General features: G+C 39.0%; 1 protein-coding gene across 6 annotated transcripts in view; it reads right to left on the bottom strand.

Moving 5' to 3' along the window:
• FBXL4 (F-box and leucine rich repeat protein 4) overlaps positions 1-20,264 on the bottom strand; it is a 62,733-nt gene extending 42,469 nt beyond the window's left edge. The window contains exons 1-5 of one of the 6 annotated variants that reach the window (XM_015621866.3): positions 20,189-20,264; positions 19,148-19,299; positions 13,869-14,035; positions 12,674-13,263; positions 3,364-3,709 (exon numbers count right to left, since the gene is read on the bottom strand). In XM_015621866.3, coding sequence (XP_015477352.1) covers positions 3,364-3,709; positions 12,674-13,182 — 855 coding nt within the window. In that variant the 5' untranslated portion in view covers positions 13,183-13,263; positions 13,869-14,035; positions 19,148-19,299; positions 20,189-20,264. Of the gene's footprint in view, positions 1-3,363; positions 3,710-12,673; positions 13,264-13,868; positions 14,036-14,947; positions 14,966-19,147; positions 19,808-19,852; positions 19,993-20,188 lie in introns of those variants that run through there. The other 5 variants (XM_033512865.1, XM_015621868.3, XM_015621869.3 and 2 more) reach the window with 5 other exon arrangements.
• Positions 20,265-20,530: the final 266 nt, after the last annotated feature.

Genomic DNA, 20,530 nt, shown 5'->3' with positions numbered 1-20,530 from the left:
GATTGCCTTTTAGGCTATGATGGGCTAAAAGTACCAAAGTACTTCCTCTCCCATTTCCAAGCAAACATGGTACATGCCAGCTTCAAATGCGTGGCGAGATCAACGCCCACTACAATGAACACCTCCAAAACCAGCAGGTTTCCAAATCACAGTTCTCCACAATCCAACAAACAGAAGTACACAAAACCACTGTGTGCTGAGCACAAAAATGATCCTGATTCCCAGCCAATCCATATTTTTATTATGGTAGTCCCTGATTCCAGCATCTCACATACAGGCATATTTTTTGAACTACCAAATAAAAAATATAACATCTTAAAAGAAAGAAGATGTAAAAAAAAGCTTCTCACCCACTGTAAAGTTTGCTTATAAGCCCAGACAGGGGAACAAACTTTACCAATGGTAATAATACTTTAATACGTATTATTGAGGTATATTATATATATTATTATATGATATATATATCATATTATACATATATAAAAGTATTATTTCTAATAATACTTATTGAACCACAAGTTTCTCTAGCTTTTTATGCTTTTTTGCTGAGAAACAGCAAGCAACAACCATCTGCCCCTAATAAAATATTTTCTGTGGCTAGAGGACAATAATGCACAATTTGGTTTTGTAAGAAAAGAATGTCTGGATGCTGGTCAATCCTACAATATCTGTACTTCCTACAAATTTCCTTCCTCAGCTCTTCCATATGAAGCTTTGGTTCATATGGAAATGGTTTTACAAGAAAAAAAAAATACACTGGCCTATGCAAACCACTTATTCAGAAACAGACAAATGAACAACTTGCAATTTTTTTGACTCTTGCAGCTAGAGCTGCTACAGCTCTGAATCCATTTAATTAGAATTGATATTAAAACATGCTCAGGTAAAGGACAAAGAGGCAAAGAGAGAAGGCAAGAAGAAGATGGTATTCTACTGCTTTTGGCATTTCTCAGCATAGTTTAAGAAAACACACATCCCTGGTTCCACAACAGTACAACTTGCACCAGCAAATGGAGACACATTTAATAGTGCCTACCATAATAGTGAACATCAGGAGACACGAACAGCCCATAAAGCTTGTAGGCAGCCTTTGGAAAAATCAGCTTCAAGGAATGACAAAGATGTCCTTTATATCTTCCTATACCAAAATTTTTACAAAAAAAAAAATCTGTTTTGGACAGGAGCACATAGAGACTTCTGACTCTCCTCTCTGGAGAAAAATAAGCTGGGTTTTTAGTAGTCAGCACATCTTGGTAAGTCTCAAACTGCATAACATGTATGCTGTGGCAGGTATTCCTCAGCTTTCCCAAAAGCTTTGAATTTGTTCAGGCCTTCAGGCCTCAAGTATTCCTGAAAAGCCATCCAAGACTAAGGCCTTACTCCTTCCACCTTATAAGCAGCACAGGCTAGTCAATGAACTGGGAAGGAAGATATGGACACAAAGTCTCTCCTCTAAAATCCTTCCTCAATTTTAAGGTAGCTCTGGAGAAGAGAACATATATAGCACAAGTACTTCACAGCTAATTAAGTGCTGGTTAACACCATCCAAGATTAGAGAAGGAAAATTCTCTCACTTAGGTCATCAAAAAATTTACAGTTTCTCCTACAAAAGTGTGTGCCCTGGAAAGCTGAGCATTTTTCTCTTTTTTAGGAGCAATCTTAAAATGCCTTTAGAGTTCACACTGCAGCAAACCATTCCTAATGCCATTCTGTGGAACAACATGATGAGATGGGACGGGATGGGATAGTCTATGGGAGTTTCAGAAATACAACAAAGGCTGGAGGAACTGCTGCCTACTTAGCAAAACCCACTCAGCTTGTATACATTGTGAATTACAGCGGGTAGTATGAAAAAGCTTTAAATAGCTCAAATAAGGAACAGGTATGTTCATAAAAACTTAGGACAGTGTGTCAGTTACACACTGATAATCAATATACACCTACAATTTTTCATGTAATACATCAATCAAAACCAGGAGTCAGCAATTGCCTTACTTCATCCACAGTCTGAACACTTCCCATAAAAATCTGACATTTGTCAGTCTTAAATACAGCATGCAGAGTTGTGCTTCCATATCCAATGTGATAAAAAACTGTCACACTACCAAGTACAACATTTTGTTCCAATGCCCAACCCTTCCAGCTGGACTAGAAAGCAGGAAACTGGGATTTACGCTGTCACAAAACCAGTACAGAAATAGCCTTTCATAGTATTCTGACGAATATTCCACCCATCTTTTCAGTTTCTTTAAATCAAAGCAAAAGAAAAAAAATGGTTTGGGTATTGACAGACCATATAAATTTATTCATGAAACCACACATCTTAGAAAATGGATAAAAAAGGAAGCTGGTAGACAAACAGGAGAGTAGAAAAACACAACAGAGTACATGGAGACAGAAGTTCATAGGAGTAACAAGACTACACAAATACTTCCTAAATTAAAATTTTAATATGTGTAATCAACCATTTATGGTTTGAGTCAATGATCTTGGAGGTCTTTTCCAACCTTCATGATTGTGTGATCATGTGGAACAAAAAAGAGATTAATCAATTCCTCTGGTATTCTAGGATACTACAAATCAATTTATTCAGCCTTTTCAAACAAGAAAAACTCCTACATTTAAATGAAGTTTTATCTACAATTAATTTCCTTGAATTATTAAAACCAACATGTTTTCAAACTTTCAAACAATTATGTCAAGCACTTTCTTTACTTCAGTACTGCTATGCAAGCATCAACAGTAAAATATATGAAACACCATATATGAAACTCTGTGGGAAAAACAAACAACCAAACACCACTAGAGCCAAGTCATAATAAAGTTAGTATCTGTATTTATTCACAATTCAAAACTTAGACGGGAAAAGCTCATTTAATAATAATATAAAAAATAATTAATAAAATCAAGAACAAAGCACCATAAGTTTTATAAGAGAGAAAACAAGAAAACAAACTTTTAGCCTGTTGCAAACTCTTTCCACTTCTAGATGTTTACTGAATCTTTTCCTATCTCTTCTGTGTATTTTCTTTGTCAAGCATGAAAACTAAAAACCTACTGGAAAACTGCTAAAAGCTTCTAAGTTCAAGAGCTGGAAATTCAAGGCTAGAATAACCGATGTAAAAACTGTGTGAATGTGCAGACTCTTGAGAAGAAGAGTGCAGAAACTATGCAAATACCTAACATCCACCCATGGGAGCAGACAGAGAATTCAGGTGTACCTATACAGCAAATGCAAGAGATTCACAAGGAATGCAAGGAACCAACTGAGAAAAAAACCACAATCCTGACCAATACCCTGTAAAGCACCTGTGCACCATTAATGATCAAAGCAATGATTGAGCATAAAAATGCTTTTCTTACCTCGTAAGGCAGCTTATCAAAATATCCATTAGTTGGCCATTCCCTGAGGGTAACAATGCTGAACTGTTTATTAAGGGTGTCCATACCACAGGCAAATTTTTCTTCATCCTCATCTTCATCTATATCATTCATATCAATCATTGGAGTCTTAAGTGAAAGCACAGGCCTCTCTTTCACACCATGCAGTACTACTGCATCCAATTCAGTGTAATAGTCCAGAAGAGAGCTGTTCACTTCCAGTCGGATTAAGTTTGTGGGAAAGTTTATCTGTTTTATACAGGGTGTAAACTGCCGTGCCTGAGGACCATTCACCTTCGTAGGTGCCTCAGACCAAAGTATTTCCCACCTGTGACAAAAAAAAAAAACAAACAAAAAACCACATACAGTATAGGAATTAAAATCAAAGTTACTAAAGCAATTCCTGAGCACAGTAAGAGGACAACATCTTCTGTTAGAAGTATTTAACAAGCAAGAAAAATGGCTGAAAAGATGTTTTCCCTATGTTTTCCCTAGGTTTGATAAATATCCTATGGATGAATTTAACAGGACACATTAATTCATGACGTTAGCATATTTTCTCTGCATCACTGAATAACGAAATTAACTGCAGACTCATAGTCACTTGTTAGTGTTATCAGTACCCAAATCTTTCTAACATCTCACAGGTAAGGTAATCAAAACAAATGGATTGCTGAGGTCTTCACAATGATGGCATGTTAGTGTAAGTACACAAGGACCAATCTTGTCATGTAACCCAAAGAGAGTCATCTGACCTCTTATTTCCTACAAAACAAGAAAAAAAACCCACCACCCGAGCTCTTTAATATCAAGCCTGTCCAAACTACAGTATTACAAATTACCAGAAAAAACATTAAATTTTACTTTGTTTATCTGCCTAGGCAAGCAAAATGTTCCTTTTAGAATTAATTCACTGACAAATTAGCAAAGAAAGTAGAAACTTCAAGGAATTTTTGAAAGGGTCCTTTGAAAAAGACATCAGAATTTCCAAACTGCTGAACAGAAAAGCCTTTCTCTTCTTTGGTCCAGTGACAGACAGAAGCTCAGGGCATGCACAGAAAGCATACATCCTTACTTTCACACACAGACCCAAAATCTCCTCCAGTAAGTGACAGAGAAACCCACTGCCAACCGAGTTTTCTGGAGGAACCAAGCCTTACATTCCTTAGATCCTCAGCACTCCCAAACTTGCCTAAAACATGCTCTTTTGTATCTGCATGAGTCCTCATTCAGTGAATGCAGAGCCTTCCGTCACTTATGTCCATGTTTCTCCTCCCTCAAGTCTAGTTAATTCCTAAAGAAGAAAGCCTCCAGCAGTTATTACTGCTACTCCCTTTGACAATATGCTTACCTCGACACTAATCCAGACACATCCACATGTATGCCATCTATTTCTGATCACCCTATCCCAGCTTCAAGGACTTCTCCCAGACTCCTTGTCCTGTCACATGAATTTCTGAAGCATTCTATCTGCTCCCCAGTACCTCAGCATCTTGGCTTTTCCTACCAGACACTTTGAATTTACAAGTATTGCTCAACACTGGTACCTACTGCAGAACACTTGTGGGGATAAAAGGGAAAATATAAATTAGAAAATAAAATTAATCATGCTTTGCCTTTCAGAACCAAATGCTTAAACTCTTTCCATCATAACAGAAAGCAAAACAAATGTAGGGATTTTCATTAAAATGCTGCACACAGCCTAAGTAAGGTCTAGAAGTTTGATATTTGCTAGTAGGAAAATTAAGAAAATTAATCCCTAGTGGCTGAAACTTCCATTTTCACCATGGATATTTTCAGGTATGCACAGATAAATTTTCCTATCCTACATCATGATGCTCTCCAAGTACCTTATGTATGGGAGACTTGCAGAACTCTTATGTCCAAAGGGAAAAAAAACCAAAAATGTCATGAACCGAAGACAAACGTACAAGAGGAGGGAGCACATGGCACATCAAAGTACTAACTTAGGAGAGTAGACAGCTCTACCCTAAATTTTCGTAAGAGTGACATAGTATTAAGGAAAGATTTAATTAATTTTCAAAATGAATGTCAAGTCATGGCAAAGTAACAGCTGTAGTCCCACTATCGTATCCACTCACATAGGTCGATTCTCTAAGCAAATACTTAGTGCTGGCAAGGCACGTGACCTTCCTTGAACACATCCAGATCACCATCTGACATTTTGCTTAGACACTTCCATGTAGCCACTGAAAGTATCCTTAGGGAAACTCAAGGCTATTTTTTCACTCATCTAACACACACTGGACCGTCAACTTTTCGCAGAATGTGTCTGTTATTGACTTCTCCTTTTGGACCCTGGAGAGAGGATTATCTAGCAGCTGCAGAGCTCTGGAAAAAAATAATGCATCTGGAGATCTGGGCTCATCAAATTGCAGTGCAATAACCAGCTCCAGCAAGCAGCAGCCAGTTGCCAGTCTCTGTAATAAACTAGAGAAAATGGAAGACACGCAGCATGACTTCACAATCTTGTGAAGCTCCACATTGCATACAAAATGCTCATGAACAACAAACCCAGTGACAATTTTCCACTGTCCTTGTCATACTGTTTACTTTTCATCAATAGCCCACCAATCTAACTTCAAAAGAGTAAGCTCTTGGTTTATCTGGAAAACCTCAAGCCTATCAGGTTGATTTGATGATGTTCTCTGCCTTGGTGGCACTACACACAAGAGCAGGCAATAGCATTGCTCTGAGTCAGGGTTCATAAATCCTTCCCATGAGTAGGCATGGTAAATTCTTTGCATGCTCTTAAGCCATTACTATTCTCTATCCACCCCACTACAAGTGTAAGTGATCTCTATCTCTAGGATCACCGCTGTGACACATTAGCAGGCTGCATGTAAACAGAATGGGAGTGAAGAATTCACATCAGGATCAAAAGTCTAACTTTCCAACAGGCTTCAGCAAGAGTTTCTGGAACATTCTTTTGTTACGGTAGTCCACTTAAAAATCTTTCATGAGAAAGGCATTTTTACAGTCAATCCTGGCTTGAGGATATGTATCAAAATCAGTTTCCCTAAGAAGGTTGCCTGCATCTCTTTCAAGCTTACAGTGCTCAATAAACTATTTAACCCAAAACAAAGAGAAACTGAATCCCAATAAATACCTTCAAAGAAGTCAAAGAATTTCTGCCTGCCCCATGCCCTGAGTTAATTAGGTAGCTCTCAAAATATCAAGCAGAATCAAATTAATTCAGGTAGTACACTGTTTGTCTTCCAGTCTTGCAGCTATATAGTAACAGCTGATCAAAGATGTCACAATGAGAGAGAATGCTTTGATAAGACAGTTTCATCAGCAATTAGAAAGCCTCAGTCTTTCCAGCAAGGAGTGAGTGCCAGGCAAAGCCTGAATAAGAGTCAGCAATATCTGTATTATTTTCTCTAGTGATTGAAGAAAAGGAGGACATTAAGTGAGTTTCTCCATTCAGCCATTCAGTCATGGACTCAGTTTTCCCATTAAATTTCTGTCTCATGAAGACAGGAACTCAATTTTCTCAGATACTAAAGACTCCATACACCTCTGTGGTAAAAAATTTTAAAAAAATAAATAAAAAAACCTCTCATTCCTCTTCCTTCATCATGAAGGAAAAAACAGTCTGGTGATTTCTAGGCTGAGAATCATACTTGTAAGGTCTGTGTCAAATGATAGCACATTTAAAGCTTGCCCAATTTTTTGTTGACCTAATGCTTTTGGAAAGATTTTTAATCATTAAGATGATGCCTGAGCAGACCTGGTTACTTCTGAAGAGAGAGCCTTTGGAAAAGAAAAGGGGTTTCTAGGAAAAGTAATCAGATTTCTCTCCAGCGATACAAGATTAAACTTTGCTTGCAATTGCTGAGGTTTCTTGTATTGTCAAATTGAGATAGGTGTAGAAAGTAAAAAAAGCACTACAAGCAATCCAATAAATGCCTTGCCTCAAGAAACTAATAGCTGAGTTAAAAGCCAATAGAAGGGAGAGCTCCATAGAGACCAACAAGGAGAACATAAGGAATCTCAGAGAATATAACCACACCTTTGATGAAAATGCAACTTCTGCATCAATTATAATCACATGCTGCTCTTAGCCAAGCAACTGCACAGCAAAAATCTGTAGATTACCTACAAGAAAAAGTCTCCTGCCTGCAAAGATACCAGGGATGCTTCAGCACACTAGTTCAAACCAACCTGGAAAGCACAGCCCTGATCTCAGCTGTGAGCTCAAAAACACAAATAGCAGGGAAGACTGGGAAGATCATGAGCACAGTTTAAGAATCATTCAGATTACGCTGATAAGCAAAGCTCACAGCAGTCTAATTATTAAGAGAAAATGCAAAGCAAATTTTCTACCAATAATTCAATTCTGAAATACCAGAGACAGCAGACAGGACTCCAAGAATGCTCAGGACATTTAAAATACCAAAAGGTACTTCAAGTGACTGCTCTGCCTACATGAGCTTTTTAGGAGTTTCTCAAAAATGACTGTATTCCACATACCCACGATTCATTTTTCTATGACAGGCATCTGAACAAGAAAAAGCTGCTTGCCTGAAGATGTCAAAACAAGTTTTAAGTAAGGATGCAAATGTCTAGAACTTGTGTGTTACACATAGGTGAGATACAGGCCAGAAGGTTCTTTATCACACTCTAATGTGTTGATGGTATCAGCAGTGTTTTGGGTGTTTTCATCTGAGGTTCTCAGGGAATAAAAGGTAGAGTGAAAGAACCATCTGAATGCCACTCTCTACAAGTAAGAACTCATGATATTTTACATTCAGTACACTGCCTTTCTGGTTTCACTGCCTTTTTTTAAAGGCGGGGGAGTGGGGGGTGGCTCCATCAAACATTTTTAATCCCTGTCCAGGCAGCTTAAATACAATAAATTTCCCATTGGAAGGAGAGGGAGCCTTTTATTTTGTCCATCTTCATTAGCCTGCTCCTCTGGTTTCTAGCAGTTTCTGCCTCTACAGGGTTTAAGACTTTCAGAAGCAGAAAGAAACTTTGCATACAGCAAACACAGTTAAGACTGGAAATACTGAGCTATGCTCAATTTTCTAGCAAAATTCTAAACGACACAAAATTAAACAAATTAAATAGAAATAAACAACAGGATTGTGTATACAAGGCAGAATGGAAGTGGTCCCAGACAAATGATCATGGTATCTCATCCATGAGAAAAAACCTAAAACATGTCACACCTTATCTGTAGAAAACAAGAAAAATTAATCACAAGATAATCTCTAATTATTGAAGAAGCAATCACTGCATATGCCAGGTAGGACACATCACCCCAAGTACAGCCACTGATTTCAGAGTAGTTAGGAATCTCTGATTTTGAGCTTTTACAAAAGAACATGAATATACAATATTACTATAACATATGATACAAGAACAGCAGTCAAATTAAATTTAAAAAGACCCCAACAGGAGAATAGGGACCAATATTTTGTTTCATATTCCAAACTTAAAAACTGAAGTTATTTTAATAAAAGGAAAACGTTAACTTCTGAAAAGATTATTTTTTACTTGATAGCTCCCATTTTAAAAAATACTAACAACAACTAACTATTAAGAATATCAAAATCTATCAAAAGGGCTAACACTGAAGAAGCCATTAGGAAATCATCAAGAGTAAGCCTTCTGGGTAAAAAAGGAGGGAAAAAAAAAACAGGAAAAACCTTTTTTTTTTTCATCAAAGAAGAAGCTAGCTAAATCTTACCCATCAATCCAATACACCATGAAAAACAAAGAAAATTCTCCTGGTTGGGTTCTGCTCATGCTGCATTTGCCCCCACCACACATGTGTAGAGCTCTCCCTCTTTGACTGGCTGAAGCTTGGTGACAACTCAGCATTGTCACCAAAACCTACAAACACAGAATGTACACTACAGTACAAAGTCCCAGGGCCACACTAGTACAAAAATCATAACACAATCAAAAATAGGGATTGATTTCTTCACCACATAAAAATTGTGACATTATGTTACAACATTTCCCTAATCTCAAACTATTAATTTTTTCTTGGGTTTCCTGCATTACAGTAATTCACGTAACAAATCTGTACATGGAACGTTAATTTATTTTAAAGAATTACCTACACTTCTCACCAGTATGAGAGGCACAAATGAAAAGCACAAAAAGTTTCCATGTGTTAGAACAGCAGTTTCTCTAGCACTTTCACCAGACAGTGATGCAATGCCTTCTGTCTTTAAAGCAAAAGATATGAAAGGATGAAGAATCCTCCAGTTGCTGGATGCCAGTTAAACCATAATGAAAAAACCTTCAAACTGTTGTGTTTAAGCATGAGGATTACTTAGAAATAATTACATACCCTCTGAGAAGTAAATGTCAATTCCTATTCCATGAAGATCTGCCCCCACCTCTAAAGATACTGAATAAAGCTCACCTGAGACAGCATCATACGAAGCTGCGACAGCAGAACTCAGTGCACCAGCAACAAAGGAATATAACCAAAGACCATTTTCTGAACACCTGCATGAGCTGGTCTTTCATGCAACTGAAGCATAAAGTGAGCAATACATCGACCAAGTATGTGGGTGTTAGCCATTGTTTAACAAAAACACGTAAAATTCTCTTGAGCAAGAACTGTAATACACTAGCTCCTCACAAAGATTCTTGTAGCATAGAAGTTTTTGTATACAGCAAAGTTTTGAATGACCTGATGTTTTAAATGCTAACCAAAAAGAAAAAATATTTCCTAGTTGGAGCAGTATAATCCACTAAACATAACATTTAAGCAAGTCTGCACAGATTTTTTCCTCTCAGCAGTTTTGACTTCACCAATAGTTTGGCTTTCTTTGTATAACAAAAGTAGGAACTGGAAAAAAAAGAGCCTTCCTAATGACCTGCCCTCTCTACACTGTAGAAACAGATACAGCGTCAGCTCATAAAACAAAGCAGCACTGAAAGGCTTCATTGGTAAAAACCAAGCATCAAAACGGTCAGAAAAGGAAAACAAAGTTCTAAGTGCGTTTTGAGTAAGTAGGTCATGGCCTTTTTTAACTGAAGAAAATAGCATGGCAGCGCTTCAAGACCAAAACATCAGTTAAACAAGGAATCACCTGAGATTACAGCAGTATTCCATCTTCAAAAAAAAGAATTCTTAGCTGATATCTCAGAGAATTTTTGGAAGCAAAACCAGGAGACCAAGAACAGAAGCAGAAAAGAGACTGCACTCTTGCAACTCTTCAGATTCCCCTCCTAAAGGTGAGCAAATGAACAGAGAAAAAATATTGTTCTCTTCTTATTGTTCTCTTGTAGAAAAAGGGTTCCTTCATCTTCTCTTCAAGACATCATAAATAAGACATTTGCTTCCTTTAGAAGAAAAGATACAAACCAAAGGTGCAGCTCTGAACAGACAAGTCCTGCTGAGGAAAGAGAAAAAAAGGATCTCTATAACACTCCTCTAACATCAAGACTAACTTGTATTGAAGAGGTAGCACGGACAACTTCTTCCAAGGATGCCTGAGACAACCTTTTTCCAGCCAGAAATGTTAACCTATGCAAGCAGGACAAGGGACATTCTTGCCTACAAATTAAAAAGCAAGATCCTACAGAAACTTCATCTTTTAGTATGGAGGAGGGCATCTGTGCACTCACTCTGACCACACCTCAAGAGAAGTCATAAAGCACATACACCAAAGTTTTATATTAGTATTTTCACTTCTGTATCCTTTTACCTCTCTGTACATTTTTTTTTTTTATTTCTGTACCTAATTAAACCTTCAGTTGACTATTTTTGAGTTTTCCTCAAAAGTTTCTATTCTGTGCTCCACCATAAAGAAATAAAATCTACATAATGAAATAAAAAAGTTAAATGGAAGTTCAGAGTAATTTCCCAGAAGTCATTTCACATTAGGTTCTGAATTTGAAAGTTTAAAAGCTGCCTTCACCACATACCATCCTGTAAATAAGTTCTGTATTACAGTGCCAAAAGCACTGATAGTTCTAAAGTTACGTGGCCTATTATTATTTGACCTATCACTGTTCCTTGAATTCAGATGTTTACTTCAGAGCTATACAGCATATTTTCATTAGACCTGTAAAACAAGCAACTGCCCTTAACTACAGTAGATTATAGAATCATAAAAAATATATTAACTGAGAATTTTGAATATAAACCATGACACCTGATTTTCCAAGGGTTTTTGAATGAACATCAATGGCCTAGTATTAGGAAGCAAGGGATAGTAAGTTAGACTTAAAAATATACTTTTTAGCAGCATCTGTAAAAGGCAAGTCAGTAAAAAAACACCCAACATCCACGCTATCCCTGCTTATACCACCCAAGTGTGTATATCATAGCAATATAGTATTTGTTGGCATACTGATCTTAACAGAACACATTTTGTTAAGTATTTCCTCTATCAGCTCTCCCTTCCTTTACTTCTTCAGTATCTTTTAACCTCTTTTTGATATGGAATACTTCAGTATCTTTTAACCTCTTTTTGATATGGAATACTTCAGTTACATATACTGATGGCTTTTCCTGAAGTTTTTCCCCACTATGGGCATTGACCTGTTCACTCTCTCCTTCCATCTCTATTTCCTCACTAAGAGCTTCTCACCTCACACACAGTGCTTTTCTTCACTTTCTTACCATTCCTCAGTTTAGCACGCTCCTGATCCTGCAACTGGAATTTCATCAAGACTTACTAATATAAGGAAAGTCATCAGGATTAAATCTGCTTCTTTTACCTGAAGTGACTGTAAAAACAAGTGCAGCTCACACCCCTTGTCAAGACCAAAAACAAAGATCAGACAAATGGCATCACCTTTTGTCTGATTGTTCTGTGCTTCTGGTTTCAGCTTCATTTCCATACGAATAGTTACAGTGCCTGATTGTACAATACATGCAACCTAAAGCAAGCAGACAAGAAAGAGTCCATGGCTACTTGAAGCAGGATGATACAGCAGCCATGATCCCTCAACCTCTTTTACACAACTTCCTACTGGAGGAAGAATTCAGACCTACCATTTCAAAAGTAGTGTTTTATACAGACATAGTAATTATTTCCCATAAAAATTCCAACACCAAAACTATCATTACACAAAGTACATTTGATATTAGGAGATGCATTAATTCCTACAAAATGTCTACATCTCTGAAGTTGCTATCAAAACGAGTCACCACAGTTTTAAAAACATGAAGAAATAAAAAAATTCTAGCGGGTCAGATACAAAACCGATGAATACTAGGAAGTAAAGCTCACTAAACAATCCTATTTGTAGCATTTAACATCCTACAGGAAAGCATAAAGAAAAAAATTACCTTACTTCAGCTGGTGGATTTTGTGAGTAAGGATTTGCAGAGCATGCCAAAATCCTGACTACAGCTCCAGGATGATAGGTTTCCAGAATGTGCACTGCAGTGGGATAAACTGGTTCTTCAAAAGCAAGTTCTACATAGTCTTGGCTACAGAAAGTGGATGGTGTCCTCGTGAAAGGCAGCCGAGCACTTGGGCAACGATCCCACCAGGTCCCGTAAGTTCGAAAGACAGCAGTCTGGGTAAAGTCACCAGAACTAGGGTACACATTGGGAATACCCGCTAAATTCCACATGGTATACGACATGCTGTTTTCACTGCCATAATGAGAGCTGAAATCCAACACTTCTTTGGCATACTGAACTATTTCAACATTGATAGGTAAGGCTCGGGTGTTCGATTCAATAGCCCTCCGACTGTTCATTTCTCCTCTCGTCGCTGTCCTAGCTCGGCGCCGAAGGCACATGTAGTAAAACATGCTCAGAACTGTTAACATGGGAAACACTGGTGACATCTAGATAGGACTTAGGAAGATGCAAAAAGTCAGGAGTCCTTTATAAGTTGCATTAACTGCCTGTGGTGTTTTGAAAAAGAGCTGATAAAACAGAATGAATAAACACAGTGAGCAGATAAAGAATTCTTAGAAAGCAAATAGTGCTGTTTTGAATATCATCTTAAGCAAAGTACTGCTACTAAAATATTAATAAATTATTGTATCTTATTGTGAAACAATTGCTTAGTTGGAATCTACCAAGTCTGGTTTCCCATTTACTTTTTTACCTTACTACACATTTATTTTTTGTTTAAAAAAAGAGAAGACTATGTAGAAACATAAGCCAAAACCAGCCCTTAAGCAACAAAAAAACTAATGGTCAAAATAAGCATTATCTTTAGGAATTTATTACAAGAAAAAAAAAAATGCACTGATTCAGGGAAATTAATTCAAGTATGAAATTAAATTTGGCCCATGCTGTAAAAAACTGTGAAAGCATATCTGAAGATTCACCTTCCTATTGTGAAGATACAGCTTCTTAAAGCCATTGTGAATACCATTACTTTCTTTTAAAATATTGTAAATGGTTTTAAGAGTGAAAAGAATGAGCTTTTGGGCTCACTCTTTTCGGCTGCTAATCTAAATTTAACCCACTGTTTCCTCTATCAGAATGCTAATCTGAACAGTCACAAAAATACCGCCTTTACCGTTTGAAGTTATCCATGACACACCAACGACACAGGGGTCATCAGCCTCCTGAAGGATGCTCAGAATTCACTAACAACATCATCTTCCTTTAAACCATGCAACAAACGAGGTCCTCAAAAGAGTCCTGGCATCCAAAGCAGAAGTCCCCATAGAAAACATTTTAATTCTGACAAGAGAAAATATTTTCATTAAAGAAACAATGCAGTTAAACACAAAATGTACTAGATCTGCATACTGTAAAAAGCCAACACAAAATATACTATCAATTAATGATACCAATGTGTTTTACACAGCCTACACTAACACAAGTTAAACAATCAAATAAGCAGGTTTAACAATTAGAAAAAGCTAAATTAAAGATAAGAAACTTTACTAAAACTTTCTGTTTACAAGTGAAGAAACATTTATAGCTGAATGTTCTCTACAGGACACAGGAGGGCTGTATCATATTCCCTACTAATAAAGATCCTCTTACATATGCCTGTCCCATATTGAGCAGCTGCTCCATACCTGCGTGATGTAAACTGTGAGTTTTACCAACACACAACAAAATGTGCAATGCATTCTCCAATTTCCACTTGCACTACACAACACACTTGGGCTATGAATTCACATCCTCCAGCACCACAAACTGTTTCTCACAAACTGGCCTTCTCATTAACTTGTCCATCAGCTTTACTATGAGAGAATAAGGAGTAATGCCTGTAACCCGCTAGAGGCCAAAACAGGGATGACTAAGCATGTCTCAAAATAGAATAAATGCTTCTTCAACAGCGTGTGCTGAAGTTGCCACTTAGTTTACCACAGGATACACACTGTGGTAATCTCTAAACCAACAGATTTGACCCTTCCATTGCAGAAGACACCTCAAGTAACAACTAACACGATGCTTCACACTGCCAGGCAAACAACCATGTATTTAATGTTTGCAGTGGGTACAAGTGAGACCCTACTATAGAGTTTTTGGAAGCGTAAGTTTAAAGCAGGGTAAATAATTAAACAAATGGAAACTTTTTAAAGTCTTTACACAGATCCACAGTGCATGTCTTTTGAGTCAGTTGCTTATTCCCATACTCACAAACACACAGAGATGTACAAACAGCTGTCTTTCGCATGAACGTATCCAGCAAGAAGGCACTTTTGATAACAGATAAGGACAGGCTGCACTATTTTCCCATTTTACTCACGACAGAAAGAAAGTTTATAAATGAACTGCTCAATTCTCACTTTCTTGCCTTTTCTATTACTGGGTTTTTTTTAGTTTCACATGTTGATGTAGGTGTCAACAACATGTATTACTCCTAATAGTCAGTGCAGAATGAATAAGACAATATGCTGGATTTACTTCAAGCTCTCCTGGGACACCAACAACCAGGAGATGTCACGTTTCCCCCAGACAACCTGAGCCACCTTCCAGAAAAGACACTGGGGAAAAAAAAAAAAAAAAAAAGTAGCACAATCCTGAACCTCTCCTCCTTAAAATAAAACAAAAAAGAAAAAAGGAAAAAAATCAACTCCAAACTGAAAATTGTTATTTTATTTCTTCAAAGCAGAGATGATTTGATGTAAGATGTAAGTAAAGATTACAAATACATTCTCTTTCTGGATTCTTCCCCTCTAAAAAAGAAAGATATATTTAAAGAATATATATGGCAACAGACATTAAACTTCAACAAACGTTCTGCTATCAAGCCCTGGAATCATGGCTAGATCAGCATATACACCACCTTCAAACTTAAAATGCTATTGATTAACATGATTTGAAGGCTGCTCCATGGAAACTATGGCTTTACAGATCTCAGTTTTAAGAATCATTCAGCTGTAGGAAGATGAGATCAGGTGGAAATCAGTTATCTCACATACACAACCTACGTAGCTTCACATCTGCACTGCAAACTCCAGGCTTCTTCTGGCCACAGGCTGCAGCTCTTGTGGCACTGCTGTAAAACCCAGTTGTGCTCCTTATCTAAGCTTGTCCAAGAGCAGCAAAATCATCCAACAGTTCAGAGCTGTACGTCAGCTAGCTGGCCAGTTTAAGCCAGGCCTAACAGAGGAAATAACCTGAAATCACACTGATTTTCTACTAGCAGTAATATTAATTTGGGTCATTCTCCCTCTACTTGACGATTTCATAAAACCTGTAAAAATTTGAAATCCTTGCCACTGACACAACTTTGTCAATTTTGGCTGGCATTGGTCAACAGGGTCAAAAGTAAGTAGGAACAGAAAGCTTTCATGAAAACTTACTAGTCTAAAGAATAGAAGTAGAGGCAAATGAGTTAAGAACAATATCAGATATAGTAGTTTATAACAAGTAAGACAAAACAATTATAAAAGAAGGATTAAATAACTGTTAGGACTACAATATAAACAGGAATTCTTCTGGCATTTTAAAAGAAGCATTAAGAATTGTATGGAGTTAAAAGATAAATGAAAAACTGCTTCAGAGGTTAAAGATAATAAGCTAGTGAAATAATTACATTAAATACAGATCAGTAGGGCCACATGATACAAAGAGTTTTTTTTCAGGAACTACCAGAAGTCAAGATGATTTCTAATTAAAAGGATTTTACTTTGCAAAAAAAGATAAAATGCAGACTCAGGTCTATGCAAAGCATCAAGCTCTGGAGCTCATGTACATGAAAAGTTTATGTTGAAAGCTCCCTCCTCCCTCAAATTGCTTGATTATTTTAAAGAGATCCACTTAGGCCTATTCAGCTATGCCTTCCGATCTCTGGCTGAGTCTCTGGCCTGTTGTATATTATTAATTTTTAAATTTTTTTTGTACAGGCATAATTATGCCAAACTAAAGCCTAATAAAGGTTTCTTATAACTGTGTCTTTTTATTCTCCTCCCAAGCAGCATAATTTTTTCTTCTGTCAAGTCCATTAAATTGACTGAAATAGTTCTATTAAATACCAGCACCTCCAGCAGCCACCAGAGACCAGCACAGAAGGTGACAAAAATTTGGTTAAAAACAAAAACCAATATGCTATGAACACACAATGACATTGTGAGCTGCTATCCTATGCCTACGTGCCCATTTTGCACTTTGAGGCTGGATCCAATTCCCAGCTGCTCTCTGGGGTTGCATGAGCCCTGTCCTCCAATCTCATGCACCTTTCCAGCCAGCACTGCTGGGGAGCCAGATGAGTCCTGAGGCTTGCCCAGCCAGACATGAACTACTCTTGCAAGCACTTGGGAGTTTTCAGTCTGTTCTTCTCCCCAAACCATCTTGTGCTAGTGTTGGCTTGAGAGGGGAGCAGGACTACACAGGCCCCAAGTCAGACCAGCTCAAATGGCTACCAAAAATGTTACCTTGCTTTTTACAAGACAGACAGGACTCCAGAAAACCACTTTGGACTAGACATGGAATAAAACTTTTTTAAGAGATACTTTCTTTCAAAAAACATTAGAGTCCATCAAAATATTTGCAATATCTCCTACCCAGACTATTATTCAATTGGTAACGATTTCAATTATATGGGCAAACTCCTTTTTTCTAATCTGAATAATCCTTCTTCTCTTTGTGCCATACATACACAAAGGCTTCTAAGACTGTAAATCACTATTTCCTTCTTCCAAACACAGCAAACCCTGACAATGAAAAATGTCTTACAGCTTCTGTACAGATTTCATGGGGAAAGGCACTAATTAAGTTAAAACATTCAAAAGCACTAGATCTCTTCTATTTTGCCTCTTTTTACAGGGAGTTTTTGTATACAAATCTGTTTTCCAGCTTTGAAGCAACCCATCCAGTTAATGATTACTGTACTTGAAAGAACAGTATGAAGCTGAGTCAGGGCAGGTTTAGGCTAGGTATGAGGAAAATGTTTTTCACCCAGAAGATGGTTGCGTACTGGAGGAGGCTCTGCAGAGAAGTGGTGACAGCACCAATCCTGTCCGAGTTCAAGAAGCATTTGCACAATGCTCTCAGGCACGTGGTGTGATTGTTGGAGTGTCCTGTGCAGGGCCAGAAGTTGGATTTGATCCTGATAAGTCCCTTCCAACTCAAGATATTCTATGATTCTACCTATTCATTTTGGTTAGCTGGCAAATGCAACTCCTCAGTAACCACAATTTTATCCCATACAAGCAGAAACAGGACAGTTATTCATCAACCAGACTACTGAGAAAAGGTGGGAAGTACACAGAAAAATACTTGAGATTTCAAGGGGCTGTGAAATGAAGGATGTGTGTGAAAACATAACAAGTAACAGACACTAGATTTAAGAAAAAAAAAAAAAAGAAATATGGCAGATTACATCCCTGAGCCATTCCTGGAAAAGCACATGATAGGCAAGAGTTTGTACTATTTCAAGAGAAGCAAATGTTGTACATGCAAGTCATGCATACACCAGGTTTGATTTTTAAAGCCAGTGAAGTAATAATTCCTGTTTACACCGGCTTTGCTAGTCTCACATTTGGGAGCAGTGAGCAGTTTTCTTTCATTTGACTATAAAAGAAGCAGCAACACTGACAAATTACAAAGAATGTATAAATAACAAAAACAATAGATTGTATGATCTCTGAAGAAAGATTAATGCAACTTATTATGTGTGTCTTAGATAAAAGACGGTAAATGGGAAATCTCTTAATTATCTTTGTACACTAATCCACAGAGGGAATACTGGATCTTTATGTTACAGTCTAAAACAGAGTACTTTTACTACAGGTTAGCATCTCTTGCTGTTAATTACCTAGATTATACCAACATCTACATTCAACTTGTTGAAACTAGAAGCTATTATTAATTAAAAATTAATAAGCTCTTACAGTATACTTTAAACTCAGGCACCATTTGCTGTGTTTCTTCCCATAATATATTCTGGCATTGAAACAAGCCATTTTACAGATTTCTAACTAAACATTTAACTGTTTGAAAAAAATTGAAATATATGGCTATTTTATCTATCTAAAATCTTGTGTTGCCTTCATGAGCACCAAAACATGCAAAATCCAAGAATTTCAGATTACTTCACTGACTTCATTCCTGCTAGGACCAGACACATCATGTGGTTTAGCACTGAGATACGATGGAGACAAAAGTTCCTTCGGTACCTGTTGCACACTTAAGTGGCCACCCATGTCTTATGGAGGCAGCTTCCCCACATAATGGAAGTTGTTCATCAACATGAATAAATCATCAGGTAGCCCTCTCTATTAAGAGCCCAAAGTTACCAGTCCTATACCACTTCATTTTGACCAACTACCCTTCCAGCTGTGGTGAAACTCTCCTCTTCATGTAAAAAAAAAAATTTAAAATTCCCCACACTACCTTTAAAAAGGAATTTGTGTGCATTTGTCCTCTCCTTTTTCTCTTTAGATATCATACTGCTTCTTCATGCAGGCATACTCTGCATTTACTTGCTGGTCAGCTGCTTCCTCACTGCATGGATGGCAGGGATTAGGCCATGTAGTTATCTCCCACTGTCACAGAATTACTGAATCAATTGCGTTGGAAAAGGCCTCCGAGATCACCAAGTTCAACCTATGACCTAAAACCACCAAGTCATCTAGACCACGGCACTAAGTGCCAGGTTTCCTTAAACGCCTCCAAGGGAAGTGACTCCATCACCTCCCTGAGCAGCCCATTCAAGTTTCTAGCCACCCCTTCTGTGAAGAAATTGTTCCTCATGGCCAACCTAAACCTCCCCTGGCACAGCTTAAAACTGTGCTCTCCTAATCGTGCCCGTTCACATCCAATTGACATTTCTCAGCAAATAACAACACACAAGAAGTGAAGCACCCCAGAGTACACACCCAAAAATTAAAATATAATAGTATCGCTAGTTCAGCTCCTATCCTGCTTTCTGTGGTGTTGTGATCGGACACGGGTGAAGCCGTGTGAAGTGTGTTAACAGCGCAGGGACCGAGCAGCGCCGGAGGACCCTCAGGGGAGAGGAGCACAACCCGTGCCTAGCCCCGCCCGCTTTGTCTGTTCCCAGCACTGTTCCTCCCGTCCTCCCTGCTCCATCCCTACCCCTTCCCACTCCTTGGGCGTCCACGCTCTCTACCGACAGGGGTAGCTCCCTTCCCCAGGGGCGCAGTTCCCTTCCTCGGGGAGCAGCTCCCGCCGAGGCCCAGGGATAGCGGCGGGCAGATACGGGCGGGACTGCCCGCTGCTGCCGCTGCCTTCCGCGTCCCCTCCCCGCCGGCAGCACCGGCCCGGCCCGGCCCGGCCCCGCCAGCCTCCCGTGGGCGGGCGGACGAGGAGCGCACACCCGCGGCCGCCCGCACCCGCCGCGCAGGGCCAGCCCCAGACCGGGGCCGCCGCAGGGCCCGGCGCTGCGGCCCCCCGCGCCCGCCGCCACCCTACCCCGTCCGGAGGGCGGAGCCGCCCGGGCCGCCGGAGCCGCCGCCGCGCCGGGCGCCGCCGGAAGCTCCGCGCACGGAGGGCGGCGGGGGCGGGAGCCGGGGGAAGCGGCGGGGGCGGGGCCGCCGGCTGCGCCTGCCCGGGCCCCGGCGTGGGGCGGGCCCGCAAGGCCCCGTGGGCAGCGGGTGCGGGGAGCTTGTTGTGGGGTAGGAGACGCCGGGAATTATAAGGGTAGGAAGGGCCCTTAAAGATCATCTAGCCCCAACCTCATTGCCATGGGTAGGGAGTCCTTGCACTAGACCAGGTTGCTGAAGGCTCCATCCAGCCTGGTCTTAAAAAACGGGT

This window comes from Parus major, chromosome 3 (genome assembly GCF_001522545.3).
Source record: "Parus major isolate Abel chromosome 3, Parus_major1.1, whole genome shotgun sequence".
Classification (NCBI taxonomy): Eukaryota; Metazoa; Chordata; class Aves; order Passeriformes; family Paridae; genus Parus; species Parus major.
The sequence above is the reverse complement of the archived record's forward strand: the minus strand, read 5'-3'. Positions and strand labels throughout refer to the sequence as shown.